General features: G+C 31.4%; 1 protein-coding gene across 1 annotated transcript in view; it reads left to right on the forward strand.

Moving 5' to 3' along the window:
• The first annotated feature begins 1,816 nt into the window (after positions 1–1,816).
• Positions 1,817–16,635, forward strand: part of Kal1 (anosmin-1 Kallmann syndrome 1) — a 108,222-nt gene continuing 93,403 nt past the window's right edge. The window contains exons 1-2 of the mRNA XM_017903649.1: positions 1,817–2,112; positions 5,141–5,265. Coding sequence (XP_017759138.1) covers positions 1,971–2,112; positions 5,141–5,265 — 267 coding nt within the window. The 5' untranslated portion in view covers positions 1,817–1,970. The remainder of the gene's footprint in view (positions 2,113–5,140; positions 5,266–16,635) is intronic.

Here is a 16,635-nt window from a genome sequence, read left to right on the forward strand (position 1 = left end):
AGCGTGGAATAAGGACCGGTATAATGAGCTATACGGAGTTTCGTGTGGTCCACGAATGTTGCTAAGTAAGGGATTGATTCACGGGCAGCTATAATACCGCCAAACCGAAGCCCTAATAGATTCAGGTCAATGCCACTACCGTTCTTCGAAGTCGTTCATTATGTGAGAAGAGAAGGCCCCGTTCTCATGCCACACAGGTTGCAATACCTGCGCGGCAGGCTGGACCGAGAGAGATTCGCAACGAGCGCGTAGATATATCCACGCTCTGCGATATCTAACCGAAACACGTTTTAAACAAAACGACCGTTTCATTTCCGGGTTAATTTATTCAGCGACCTGCACGAATTTACCAAACTTTTACCAGACTTTCGAATCGGCCGTAGTCGCTGATATTTAAGCTTCGACGCTCATCTAAATACGGCCGGTGTCCGAGCTACGAAACTGGAAAATTACAACTATCGCGAATCGCGATACAACTAAAGCGAGAGCCAGTCGTGTAATTTATTTTCAATCGCGTTTGTCGCGTCGTCAAATTTTCCCTTCGAATAATCTTTCCAAATTATTTCATAAATATATACTCGTTTATATCGCATTTCCTAACGCTCTTTTTCACCTTTTCCTCTTCTTCTTCTTTTTACGCCTACGTAAACGATAAATATTTTTCCTTGGGGTCTTTTCGCTTTCGTGCTCGTATTAAAATATATCTACAATTTATACGCATTTTTACGTCTTTATCGATTTCCCAAACGGGAATACAACAGCTTTCGCTTTCTCTTGTTCATCAATTTTCATCGTCTTCTATGTGCATGTCTATCTTTAAAAAAATAAATTATCCCAGATTATCTCTATAATATAGAAACTTTTCACTTTCTTTTCTCATTTCTTCTTTTAAAACCAAAAATGTTTCATCGAATCGTACAAAATATATCTATCATTTCGATCTATAACTTTCCTTCGCGTTTATGAACGCGAATCTCAATTAGCGCGTGATTGCGTTCAATAGGTTAGGGGCATTGCTGTATGTACTGGAAAATAAAGGAGGGATAAGTACTTATATTGAATATTTCGACGTTACTTATATTTCGTAACCTCGAGCTACACCGATATTTCGTAGAGAAAGCGATACAATGTAAAGAAGCCAAGCTATGAAAGCGAATTTAAGAAAAGGGGCATTTAAAATTTCCGTTGTATTAGCATATTTAAAAGACAGTTCGTTCGAAATAGCTAAATATTCGACAAGGTGCAGGATAAAGAAAACGTATATATCGAATTACATAGAAGAACAAGTTACTTTTATCTTTTCGTCGTGCATTCTTATCGTTCGTTCTACTCGCTCGCTTTACTTGCCGTGCGTTCTCGTTGCTGGAGATCGCTTGGCTAAGAATGACAGGATACTCGAACAATCTAACGCGCTTGGTAGAAATTGTTATCGAAAAAGAAAGAAAACAAGCGTAAGGAGCGGCGAAGGGAAACGCGGGTAATATCGAACGAAAGACTCGAAGAAGAAAGAAAGTGAGAGATGACGAGAGAGAGTGAGAGAGAGAGAGAGAGAGAGAGAGAGAGAGAGAGAGAGAGAGAGAGAGAGAGAGAGAGAGAGAAAGAGAGTGAGAGAGAGGAGAGAGAAAAGAGAAAGAGAGAGAGAGAGAGGAGCGAGAGAGGGAGGGAAGGAGAGGCTTGTATTCGCCACTGGCACAGGACCCTTTCCAAAGTTAATGATTCGATCATTGCGACGGGTGGTAGCAGGGTGGTGGGAACGAATGGCGTGGGTCGAAGTAGTAGGAGAAGTGCCAGAGAAGTGCAGGAGAGGATCGGACCGTGCAAGAAAGTAAGCCCGATCTCAGTTCAAACGGTTCGCTGCGATCGGTTCGCTTCGTCTTCGGTTTTACCGGTTCGCTGGCGCGCGCTTCTCGATCGCACACGAAGATCACTCCGCTACTTTGTTAGCCGAGCAACCACGTCTTACAGAGGATATGCCGCACCGCTTCCGGCGCTTCTGCTCGCTGCCTCTTCTAACGCACGGAAGTCCTTTGACACCCCTGATGTCCGTAGCTGCTGGCTCGAATTACGCCGTGAAATCCTCCATCGACTCTACTTTACCAGCTATTTTCAAACGTACGTATCTCCAATCGCCCTGTCGGCTCTTCGTTTTTACCAACGCGATTCCTTTACATTCCGACTATCGTGCCCGCGATAGTGTATCGCCACCATAGTTTCCATTTCTAATCCCAGCTTTTTCCTGCCTTCCAATCTTTTCGCCTCCGTATCACTTCAAATATTCTATCCTAGTTACGTAAGATTTAACTATCATTTTCACCACCTTTAAAATATTAAGTACAATCTTCACCACCAACGCGTTCTTTATTTAACTTTTTGTATATTACGACTGGTCTAGAAGCGTTTATCTATATTATTTTTAAATAAATACGTACAATCGTACGTATGAAATGATTCGTATTGTTTTAGATACTACTTCTAAAACCTATTCAAAATAGTTAGCTAATTACGCGTGTAGACAGAATTGAAGAATATTAGAAAATATCCATATAAATACATGCATATCGTTTAAATTAATGCTAAAAAGGGGACCGGATATCTCGATACGGCTCATCGAATTCAAAATTTATGTAAAACTTTTGTTACAGGAAGATCATTATCTCATCGTTAATTACATCGTTATTAATTTATAGCATTTCGGTTAATAGTTTTTTGTATGCTGCTCGATGTCATTCCATGTCATTTCATGTCATTCGACGTGATGTGCATCTTATCGATACAACTCGATCGAAGTTCTTGGAGTAGGTAGTAAAGGGGAATTATACGAGCGCATCGACGAAAGAAAATAATTTCATAGAAAGACGATGGTTTTATAAATAGATCGTTTATTTCTCGCTTAAATGTTAATCGATAACGATTTTACAAAATAGCAATGTCATATTTTATTTCGTGCAATTTTAAATTCTTAATTTTATTTAATTTCGTTATTACGTGCCGGGAAATATGATGGCATATCGGTGATTAACGGATCTATTTCTTCGTGCAAGGTGTCACGAAACATTTGAACATTCTATCAGTGCGTCGGATTAACAGGAAATAATCACGAATAATTATTTAAAATAGAAGTATTACAGAATTACCGAGAATCCATTTAATTTTTTATCATCTGGCTATCACGAACCACAGTGAAGTTGTACGACGATAATTGAACCGGTTTTTTAAAATACCTCTTACCTACTACTTCCTTAGCGAATTCGAGCGATTGAAGATTCTTATATTACACAAATGGACTCGTTAAGCTACAAAGAATTCTTTTTTCCAACTTCTTCTTTCATCGAGACCATTATCTACGCGACTTGTTCCGTAATGTTTATAACGTCAATGGACGGGAAATAAATATTTTTCAAAGTTCGAGTATGAAAGCAACGATACAGGAACACGCGATATTCGATTTAAATCCTATCTCGAGAATCTGTACGGTAACAACTTCCCAATCGAATTATGTAACGTGATATGCGAATAAGATTATTAATATTCTTCTTTAATATCTTTTATATCAAGATATTTGTCGTTAAGTCGACCAGGATGAAACCGAGTTTATCGAGTTTCTCTTTTTGTCCACCAAGAAGAATGATTCGATTCTTCGTATAAGTGACTTCATCGTGAAGTACTTGAATGGTACTTTATCAAGATAGCTGAACGGTATAAAGCACTTTTAAAACGCATATAATTTAAGGCATACGGATATGCATTCACAGACTATATTTGTATCAACGTATTTATGACAGACATACGATATGGCATGCGATAGATATATGATATAAAGAACATACATGTGTATATATCGCGCAATGTAAGTGGCTTTCTTCTTAAATACCACAAATTTCGATTATTTATGCATATGGGTTTATCGCGGTGTAAAAATGTAAAATAGAATATAATTTCAATGAAACATGCAGGGTGCATATAAAGTACGTATTATAATCGTACGCGTATAAACCCTTATACGTGTAGGAGGTTTGCGAAAACTGTTATATGATAAATATGATAATAACGTTACCCTTCTTACAAGAAAATACGAGAGAGTTCCCTATCTTTTACCCTTTTTTCCTTTTTTCTTGTACGAAATAATACGTAAATCTCGAATATTCCGAGTAAATCTTATTTAGTTATGGTTTACATAATTATGGTTAAAAGCCATATTAACGAGACAACGAAGGTATAGATATTCGTTTCCATGTAAATGATTATACAGATGATTCTTAAAAGTATACAAGCTTACAGGTTGCGTTGGTAAAATTACAGTTTGCAAATGCAAAAATTCGTAAATGCAAAAGTTAAGTTGCAATGTAACATTTTGTATAAACAAACGTGCGGTTAGACTAGAAGAACTCGAATTTCAAATACGTAAATCGCTAAATGCGTAAATCGCTGGCATTTGTTGCGCCAATGCTTCACATACGTACCAAGTTCGTGCACCCAAGTGTTAGCATATTAATCACGCGTATCGTTGCACCTCTGTTATCAAGCACGTGATCAGAGTTTCATCCATGTGATTTATAATCATTATCGAATTATATAATTTCCATTTACTTCGTATACATGTACACGAAAATTTAGATAGTAGTTTGTAATTCGATGACCTATAATGGGTGATTTTAGTTTAACTTTAGTGCGAAACATTTATTATTTTCTACCATTCTTTACAATTTCTGTAACGGCGGCATTAACATCTTAAATATTCATAAATTTATTTGAAAGAGTAGCTATATTTTCACGAATATATCGCAATTCGCCTTATTTTTTTATCCTTTTTCTTTAACCAAATAAAAAATCGGCTACAATTATAGCTCAACAAATTATACACCTGATCGTAGAAAGAATACTCCGATTAACGAAAGAAGACAGAAGTAGGAGTTGACTGCTTTCTTTCAATCCACAATGCTACTTCTGCTGCATAGTTGGTGTATAATATGTCATGCTTGGAAAGTGTATTAATTTACTAGGTATTCGTATCGGTATCAACCTTTCGAACAAAAGCAAATGTAATTCAATCCGTCTTAAGCTCATCGCATTTTGTTTCATACAGATTTCAATTTACTTCATCCGCCACAATGTTATTCAATATTAGTTTGATTTTTTACAGAATGGTGGCTTTGGTGGTTGCTTTTACCAGGATGTCTCGCATCTTGGACGAGATACATCGAAGAATATGACTCTATCAGAGTTGCTAGATGCGATGTATATTGCGGTGGTAATTACCCCGATGAAGTAAGTATAATTTATCGTTAATTTATATATATATATATATTATAAATATCGCAATTTTTATATCCTATAAGTTCGTGAACATGATCGATGCCATTCCACGAATATGAAAATATTAGTACAGCAATGAAGTGCAATTTAAGATCTATGCCATTCTGTGCATGATTCAATTTTTATGAATTTTATAATTCGTAACAGGTATAATTCTGCTTATAATTCAATTTTTATTGAATTTTTCCTACAAATATTAACGAAAACTCGAAAAGTATTAGAAATATAAGCATAATAAGTATTCACGTATTTTAATTTTACGCGTCGAAATTTAAAAAATTTTAAACACGAACATAACGAAAAAAAATTAATCATTTCATTGTTTCAGTATTTCATGGGAGACAAAGTAATTGCTTTGAATTTTTATAGCACACAATTATCAAATTGTCTATTACGTTATTTGACATTTTCTTGCCTTTAAAAACGCAAGAAATACAGAAATCTTGAAATTTTTCTTTTAGATAAGTTTCTACCACATTTATACAGCTTTATAAATTTTCTAGAATACTTTATATTTGAAGACACAGGAAGATTTTTTAATTACTGGGGCACATTATGTATCTATATTTTGAATAATTAATATCTTGTAGAAACATATAATTGTTTTATCATACTATTTTATTTGCAAGCGTGAATATTTCTTTTTTGCTATATTTTCGGACCGATATACGTTTCGTGGTGCATGACATCATTTATAATTCAACGGCGTATGCAGTGATGCAGCCCCAAACTGTGACTGATCCTCCACCGTGCTTTACAGTCGATTGCAAACTTTTTTTCTCGTGTTCGCTACTTTTTTGCCACCATACTGTGCATCGTTCGTCAGACCCGAATATGTTGTACTTGCTCCCATCAGTGAATATTACTTGATTCCAGTGTTCCATTGTAACATTAACGAAATGTCAAACTTTACGAAGAGTAATCATTTTTTTCTATTATTTTTCTTTACCAAGTATTTCTTACAACATCGTTTTCAAAAAAATTACATATCGCTCTGCTGTACACGTTGATATGAAACAAATTTGTAAGATTCTATTTAATTTATCGAAATTTTATTCGTTAAATTTGTTAGTAATTTCTTGGGTCGTGGTCTCGATTTAGTTACTATTTTAGAAGTAGTATTTCGATCGAGTGTTAATTTTACTTCAACTTAGGACACTATTCGTGTTTACAATGCTCCCAGATAAAACTAATGCTAATTGTGACAACGTATTTTACGCGTTATATATCGTATTCGAATTATATACGATCTTACGAGATAAGATTTAGGAAACGCATATTACGCATGCTTATGCTTACATATGCTTATTACGCATATATTTCACTTGCTTCTGAGTTTTTAGTAATATTTTCATAAAAGTGCAGTCTTTCGCTTTACTTGTATGCAATTCATTATGAAAATTTAAGCGGACATGTAAATAGCTTATTTAATAAATATTGAATAATAAGTAGAATTATATATATAGTTATATTTGCTTAAAATTCATTTTTCTAGCCGAACATTGTTCACACTTATTGCAGAAATTTTAGAAAAATCAAGAATATACGAAAACAGAAAGTACGAAGACGTTTACCGTGTTCTAGATGTTTCATTACGTTTCAGATATTTTTACATTTTTCATGTTATTATGAATTTATGTACTTCCATAAATATTAATTGCTATACATATATGACGCAAATAAAGTTGTCAAAAATTAATATACAGATACGATCAATTTTTTCTCACGACAAATTAATAAGGTCGTTAGAAAAATTTCAAATGCAGCGACTAAAGTGAAAGAAATATTTCCAATTGTATCGAAATATTAAAATTTGTTTTAAGAATTATATTTGTTTTCATAGCATTATTACATTTTTCTACTGCATAAAGAGGAGATAGAATTTGTGTCGAAGTTTGGAGGCGTATTGGCATTTATAAAATTTTAAGTAGCGTTTCCAAGAATCACTAAAAATCAGTTTATGTTTTATCGATAAAGAAATTTCGAAAATTCCTAAAAATAATAATTTAAGAGTTTCTTAGGAATATCAAGATATACAAAGTTGAATTTTTTTATTTAAAAAATTGTAGTATTGACGAAAAGCCTATGAGATTAATATTCTAATGAAAAATAGTCTAAGAAATGGAGAATAGAATAAAAATGTGGTAATCGATGAAACAACCTATTTCGTAAAATACTCTTCTTCCAAAGAGTTACTCTATTATTTCATGCATAAAATTATTATTTCTTTATAAAATAATTAAACTTTGTAAAACTTGGTCAAATAATATTCATACTCATAAGTTATATTCATAAATTAATTCCATTAGTATTACTACAAGGAATTTCTCAACTTTAATTTATAATTAAATTTATCGAAACTTTTCCATCGTATAAAGATGGTTATAAACATGTAACTTTTGCGTCACATTACGTAACTGTGATCACGTACATCGATAATTGGAAAATTTATTTGTTCCCGTTACTCTTATTATACACATGTTCTGATTTATACTTTAGTTGCTAACCTTTGGTTCGAGATCGAGCTACTAGTACTCTAGCTAGTATTCTTGCTTATACGACTCTTATCCATTTGGCTCTAATATTAGATTTGAACCTTCCGATTATCGATAGATTATCGATATATTTGATGATGCCATCAAAAATTATCTATATATCTATAAAATATCGATATGAAACATTTACACATAGTTTCATTACTTTTCTATTCGCTTGTTCTTAATATTACATGTGTACCAAAAGTTGATTATTTTTAATTTTTTAACTGTCTGTTTTTATAATATATTAAGGACATGTATTATCGGATCGCGATGATTCGCTAATAATGATGAATTAAAAACAACGATGAAGAATGTCATGTATCGTTCGCAGATATTTTTTATCATATTAAAATGAGCAGCACTGTATTTCGTTCTTCATCGAATAGGGTACAAGGATTGTAAATTACCGATCACTGTTTGTACACTAAAATTTTTATATTTTTACATATATCGGATATCAATATATAAATAATAGCTCAGTAAATATAATACAATTATTTATTCCGCTTTGTTAAAATTTATAATTTTATTATTTATTTATTTGAAAAAATTTAAAAAAGGAAGAACTTCATATTCTAACAAACTTCACTTATGCATAGTAATTCGCAAAAAGTATTAGAAACATATATTGTCATAAAATAGAATAGTATCGTACAAGTGATCAATATCGTTAACGTTTTCTTACTGAAATATATTCTACTATGTATAGTCAACAGTTTTAAATCTAATTTATTAACTCGATCATATCTTAATTAGAAATTCCTTCAGCCATAAAATTACAAATTAACCAAGGTTAATCAATTCTGGTTGAAAGTGCTTTTAATTCTTGCTTGTATAAATGTCGTAATGTATTTTAGATACACATAGAGCGAAGTATACAAAATAGGATGGATACATGTAGATGCATAAATAAATTATCACGTTCAAGATATCCAGACAGGTAGCGAGTTAGTCTGTTCTTTCCAATTAACAGGCTAACATTTTTTGTAATTTTTTATTTATCTGACTATACATAAATCAAAATGTTCGACTTTCCTTTTTATCAATAGTCTATCGTTCATATTATCGGCCGAAGCTCTAAAGATATGGTGGACTTTTTGGTTTTCTTGTGTGCTGATTTATAAGCGCTCGGTTCTTTGTCATTGACTCGTCCTGGACTAACAGTTCGTTGTAAGACGAACGAGTGGCGGCGAAGGTCCTACGTAAAGTGCGGTGTGATGCGAGAGTAGGCACTTTACGGCTCTTACATATCGTAACGGGGTTCGTGTGGATTCGTCGTAAGTTGACAGTAGAGTGAAGTGGCGATATTTCATATGTATAGAACGCCGCGCGCTGTGAGTGCAACTGTTCAATTACTTTTCCATGCATCCCGAATTATTTCAATTTTATAAATGCAAATATATTATATTGTAGGATGGCAAATACTGCTCTTGAGACACCGAAAATTCACGAAAGAACAAGAACACAATAACGCAAACTCAAAACTCGTTAACTGATTTAACTTAGGAAAAGAACACCAAGATAACGAAATGAAAACACACAAGGACGCACTCTTTTGAAACTCTTTTTCCAACACCAAGCGACTCACGCTTGCGCTGGTCACAACCGATTTCTAAGGACTCTGTTTTGGTTGTCAAGGACCACGCTTTTATGCTTTCCTTAACCTACGCTTCACCTCCCCGTAGGGGAGCCAAGCAACTTGAACTTGTTATATAGAATAACTTTTCCATTTGCTTCTAGAAAATATCGATCGATTTATAATTTGTTTTTGTTGGCAATAGCCGACTGGCAACTTCCTTGAAAATGGTATCCTACAATATACTCATGAATCTCGATTAATTGTGCTAATTTTTTTATCACGTTCTATACGTTTATTAAATTAATTCATCAATAACGTTCTTCGTGTAAAAGTTAGTCCGTTATTTATATTCTTTTCCCACTAAGTTTTATAGTTATTGTTATCATCATATTTCTTTACTTTATACTTATTGTTACGGTATTTATTCTCTTCTTATTTCATATTCTCTTTCTATTTCATTTTATTTCCTTCTCTATTTTATTATCATTTTTTACTTTACTTCATATAATTATATAATCATCGTACGTTTTGATATAATTTTTTTTCACTTGTTTCAACGGCTTGAAATAAAAAATTATACGCTTCATGTTCGATTATTTTTGTCATTTGACTGAACAATACGATATCGCGAATAATCTGAATGATTTGTTTAAGGATAGTTGTATTATATCCCGAAACCGAACGACTTTCCTTAATATTTAATAGAACAAATATTGCCGAAACTATCAATTTAAATGTTTATCACGTTATGTAAATATTTTCACGTGGAAATATTAACTGTTGAGTATGTGATGTTTGAGAAAATAAAATAAAAATGTGGTTATAATTTCAGTCATCTAAATACCGAATCACTGAAAAGAGCAAGGAAATTAATAATTACAATTATTTCTACCTCACCGATTGAAATAAATGAAAAATATTATGTAATCTATCTAACGTTTTAAAATTTAAAGAGATACATCGACTTTCGACGATGACGCGTTGTCTATTTCGATGTTTAAGAAATTATTTTCATACATGAACTTACAAATTATTTTTAGTACAAGTACTTATCTATTTTATACCAATTATATCAATTTCAAATAAATTTTTCTATGACTTTATACAAAATCTTGTCAAAATTATTCGAAACACGAAACGTTTCGTGAAAAATACGTTTATAACATTAAATTAACGTCAAAAAGCCATTGCTGTATTTATAAATAAATAAGGTGAGATACAGGTTAATTATTCTTACGAAGTACATTTCTATGATTAGAGATATCTTTTGTCCTGTCAGACTTCAAATATTAAAATTCTTGGATATTCACATAATTATAATTTTGTGGAAATACATGGCGTGTGGACATGCATACGATAATTTACACACATGCAAGGTGTATTTCTATTTTAATTTTCATATTTCATATTATTTCAAATATTTCACAAGGTAAAGAAAGTATGAAAAGATATTTTAGACAAAAGTCTAAACTAAAAATAAAATAAATATTTCGAAGGGAACATCTTACATTGTCATTTACGTTGTCATTTACTTGATTCTGATCTTGCGATGACTTGGAAAAGCCTGAAAACCTAAGAAAGGAATATTTAAATTAGAAGCATTAAATTGGAATATGTTTTTTCCTGACATTTAGTTGCCATTAAAACTTTGTCAAAACAGTGTTAAAGTGTGTTTTTATAGTATAAGCTGTTCTCGAAAGAACGTACGAACAAGTATTTCGTTAAAGAATTATTGAAAACATTGAAATTTCAAAACAAAATGATTTATAATTTGTTCTTTGCTTCTAGGAGAAACTTAAAAGAAAGGAAACGTTAATATGTACTTCATAAATTGAAACTGCAACTGCAGTTGCAACTGCATACACTTGATCAAATATATACTTCATTGAAACGTTATATTTCGTTTTATAAATACAGAATTATGTTATAGCGTTTGTCTCTTTTGTTTTTTTTGACAAATACTTTGTGCAAATATTGTAATATGTTACAAGCAATTGAAATTTCTTTTGATATTCATAATTTCAAAGTAAAATTACACGAGATGAAATTATACAATTACACAAAAGAAAATAGTGTAACGAAACGTTAGGGCAAAATTCCAAATTTGGTCACCCGAAGGTAGTATTTTAATTATCGGTCTATAACATGTCAACAATTTATAACAGGTATAATATATACAGATACCAATAATTAACATGTAATCATGAATTTTCATCATCATCAATTTTGTCAAAAATACCCGCATATTTCCAAAACTGTGGAAGCAAAAAATCCGAATCCAGTCACTCTGACTGGTATTGGCAATTTTATAGTTGGATTACAAAAATATCTATATTATTGGAAAAGTGTAAGATAATTACAAAATAAGTGGATTAAAATGAACGGAAGAAGCTGCAATAGCATTCAATATGATTCTTTAATCGAAAACAATAAAAATTTTCATGAAAGAGAAAATTATTCGTTTCAAAAGAAATACCGAAGGAAAATTGTCCTTGTTTCTTATACAGTACAGCTATTGAAATAATTTTGAACTCTAGAGCTGAAGGATTTTTTTCATTTAAATTTAACGGAAAACAAAAAGATTAGTAAAAACTAAACTAAGAAATAAATAAAAAATACTTCATTCTACTCGTTAGATACCATAGTAAATTCGTAACAACTTTAACTGCAATTGCAGAAATGGAAATGTTATTTATCTCGATTTAATAACAAAAGAAGATAACAGAATCCGTAGAAATTTTACATTTTATAATTTTTATAGCTACATACAAGAAAATTTATCGAATGAAACCGATTATTTAACAAAATTGACATTAATTTTTAAATTGTGTAATCTCGTCCAATAATTTGTTTCGGAGTGCTGTTTATATTCAGGTTTCGCAATCGAGCTAATTGAGCTAGAAGTGTGATAATGAAAACTCTTGCAAACTGACAGCAAAACAACGTTACTTCAAGCACTGAAATCTAAAGCCACAGAGTATGTCGATATATCGTATATTAAATTGTAATATGTGTGTGATGCAAGTAAGATGACATTACCATCAACATTAATCTTAATTGACCATTTAAACTTCTAGCTCGTTGCTTTTGTAAATAGACAGTATATACTATCTCTAGCCAGTAATTTCCTATTAATTCCCATATTTTTGTAAAATTTACGTATCATTACTACAAAATATTACAAAAGTGTCCGAACATTACTGTAATTACGTATTGTTATTGCAACACTATATTACGAAAGTCTTTGATATATGTTTATAAGCGAATATCGTGCGTGTATTCATGACTGTTTAAAGAAAATTGAAATTTTCATACCCATAAATTGTCACGGTATACATCAAATAATTAAATAGGTGCTTAAGAATCGATACATTCGATTACTTAAAGTTGAACTTTTTAATTTCAAATATATAATAAGAGAAATATAATAAAGGTGTACATACGAGTGTTAAATTTTTCAGATCAAATAGCCATTGAGATGGTATACATGTATCGTAATTTGTTTCTTCCCGATAAATATATTACTTACACCCTTAGGCCTGTTATTATTCTTTATTATTAAAATTTTTAACTCTTGGCACTTCGTGACATATGAACATGTCATCGGAATATATATTCAGTAGAACCGGTTATACCTTTGAAGAACAAAGTCAGAATGTGCGATCATTGAAACCGTATACTTACTCGTTTTGTGCCGGCATAATTTTACGTTCACGACCTAATTTTTGCTTTCACTACGCCAGAATTCACGGAAGTATAGAATCCTTCACCGAATATACATGTTGCATATTGCAGTTTTATTTTATCATTTTCTATCTACGGAAAGAATTTTGGACGAATGGTCAAATTGAAACGTTAAAGTTCTTAAAAAGGAACTTAAAAAAAAAATTAAAGTGGAAAGTTTTCGTAGATATTGTTAAGAAATAATTTTACCGTTACAAAGTAACGAGAATTTGAAAACAATTTGACTTATATTAATCACAAGAAAGTATCGGTGACTAGAACCAACTAGGATCAACTAGAGTATGATCAATGGTGTAAGCTTCAATGCTAAACGTTTATAACTTTTAACGTTTCGTGTTTACTCGGAGAAATACTACAATCGCGTTGTTTATTGAAAATATATATCTTTATTGAAAATAAAATTGGAAAAAATCTTAAAGGATATATCGTCATCTTTTGCAAATATTGTAGAACGATACATTAGCAAAGTGCAGTAAAACTATACTTAAAATGTAATCATACATCTTCTTTACATAAATTCATTTTCGAGTTATGAATGAAGGTACACGTTAAGGTAATTAGAAACATAGTAGTTTACTAAATATTTAATTGCTTTCGAAAACTTAAATTAAGTATTCAATTTTGACGTTTCATTCAAATTCTACGTTATGGGTTTCTCGACATTTTCCATCACAGTGCTTAATTATATAGTTATTAAAGGAATTAGAGGTACGTCAAAATGCAAAGTGGAATAAAGTGTAGATACGAGGGCGAGAGTCGCGTTCTAAGAATGATGTTAAAAACTACAATGACACAGTCAATGTTAACGCGATATTCGTTAAAAATTGAACGAAAAAAGTGAAGTGTCCGATAACACTCTCTTATAAAGTACTTTTCAATAATATCGTTTTAAACCCTTTACTTTCAAAATTAATTTTATTTGAAACTGAAATATAATCTGTGTCAAATTTAAAATCACTCTATTTATTAATACCCCACGCAACTCGTATAGCTCTATAATTTCTATAGTGTGTTTCGTTGGTACAATTATTTTACACAGAAGTCGCATGGATCGAAGATCGGCCCAATGTCTGAGATCATGTGTATGTACTTTTACTTGTTTATAGATGCAGGCGTTTCGATGATTTTAAAGTCATATTCGTTATTTTATACGAAATTGTAGATTCTATACTAAAATATGAGATGTGCAAGCTGCGTGGACCACTTTGTATATAAATTTTATAGTCCCATAAATTAAAATGTTCTATCCATTTTTACATTTTTCGAGGCACTTTGAATTCAAAGTTCCACGCGTATTTTTATTTTCCAAGTAAAATTAGAAAGCCGTAAGGGTTTTATAGAGATTGGGGACAGTTTGTTTCATTTTTCATTCTAACTGCACTTCAAGTAATGTTACTGCATGTATTTTATTATCTGAAAATTCTTTCATCCAAACATCCAGGCCCATCATTTAATTTGGATAATCTACTATTGGAGATTCAACTATACTATACTATACTATATTATACGATAGCATATTTTAATTCAGAATGGTAGTACAGTAATTCTATAGACTATTATAATAAAAATATATAGGAAGGGATATTTAAAGCCCTGAAACATTTTTCACAGGAATTTAAGTACACATTATGTTTTGCTTAAGAAATTGAGTATATAGAAAGAAGCGATTTGCTTGAAAAGGAACGGTCACTCATTTCTGAAATCTTTATTACTTACAAGTGAAACAAGTAATTTTAATATTCCATCTTGTTGAACCAGCGCTTCTCTGCTTTTTCCATCAACTTTCTATGTACGTAATTCTACAACGCTGTATTATTGAGTTATTAATTATTTATTACATATATTTTTTATAAACTAATTAATAGGGGACTTTATTACTAATTATTAAAATTATTATCAATTAAATTATTCCTTTATTTTTCAGTTGCAAATTTCCTATGAAATACGCGATATATTTGAAAAATAACAAGATTATGAACACGTTAATTCAAATACGCTTCATGTTTATAAAAATTAAAATACATTCCTTTGGAATTACTATAACATAGAGCATACGAACAGATTACTGGAAATCTGCTTCTAGAATTCTCCTGATTATCCTTGTTATCATTGCGCGCACGGTTAGAATATCCTCGTAATGGATCTTTTTCACTGAAACGTTGAGTATTGAAAACGAAAAGCAATTATAGGAAGTCAAATCGAGTTAATATGGTGGATAAGCAAATATTATTATTTGTTTCTCACTCAAGAATTTATGCGTTGTTATGACACGACGAATGGGGGCATTATCACGCGAAAGAAACCATTTACCGATTATCGATATTCGAACCTATTTCGTAGAAAACTCTGCCAAAAGAACTTAAAAATATCTCGTTGATACAGAGGTCAGCAGTTATTGTCTGACTCTCTGGAACGAATTCTTGAAGAAGAGTACCTTTGTAATAATAAGAACGGATGAACACCTTTTCAATTTATGATCTTTTCGACGATCTTTATTTAGCGTTCTCGCCTTTATTTTACGAATTACATATTATAAAAAATTTGAATTTTACTGATTATATTAATTATATTCCACGAGTATATGAATATATCGAGTCTCTGTTAAGAAGAGTAGCACAAATCGAAAAAATCTTCCATTATTTAAATTATCATGCAAAATATTATGAAATGTAACTTTCGGTATATCAAGTTTCGTAAGATTTGTAAGTTTAATGAACGAAAATAACATGGTTATCGACAATAAGATAATTTTAATAATCTTGAAATATGTCATGGAGATTAACCACTCGAGTAATTTCACCGATACATGTCATACTTTTAAGGTTTAAGACAGATTTAGGATTGCTCTAGGGTAATCTTTATTTTTAGATAAATTTGAATTAGATTTGGATATAAGTTTAGAACTAGATTGTAAAACAACAGTGCACATACTCAAAATATAAAATAAGTAAGCTTGGCGAGGAACTAGAACCAGTAATAATCCGTATTAACAAACTTGCAAAGAACATTACGTTGGATATCTAACAGAGTTCCTATTTCCTTGTTCCTATGACTTTGATTAATATTATGGTATAATTCCCCAGAAAAAGAAAATGTTTTAAATTACCTAATACTAATAGCGCAATAATAATGCAATAATAAAAAATAAACGTTTAAACTAAATTATCGTTAAATTAACGTATCTTAAATCAATGTAATTATGTTAAAGTAAATTAGTTGAAAAGTCGAATATGTACTTTTTGGTGGTTCTGAATTTAATTTATAGATCGCAACCCTGTAACAGGCTTTATCAAAATACTACGATGCAATTACGACGTATTGAGCGTTTAACAAAACAACGATATAACGGTAATATTAACAAAGTATGAACATTGTTTACGTAGGTAGCTTATGCGTCACATTGAGTAGGGTAGAAGGTGGGAATATGGACTGGGGTTGTAATATGGACTTTTCTTTTCT

Source organism: Eufriesea mexicana, unplaced genomic scaffold (genome assembly GCF_001483705.2).
Source record: "Eufriesea mexicana isolate 0111107269 unplaced genomic scaffold, ASM148370v2 scaffold2501, whole genome shotgun sequence".
Classification (NCBI taxonomy): Eukaryota; Metazoa; Arthropoda; class Insecta; order Hymenoptera; family Apidae; genus Eufriesea; species Eufriesea mexicana.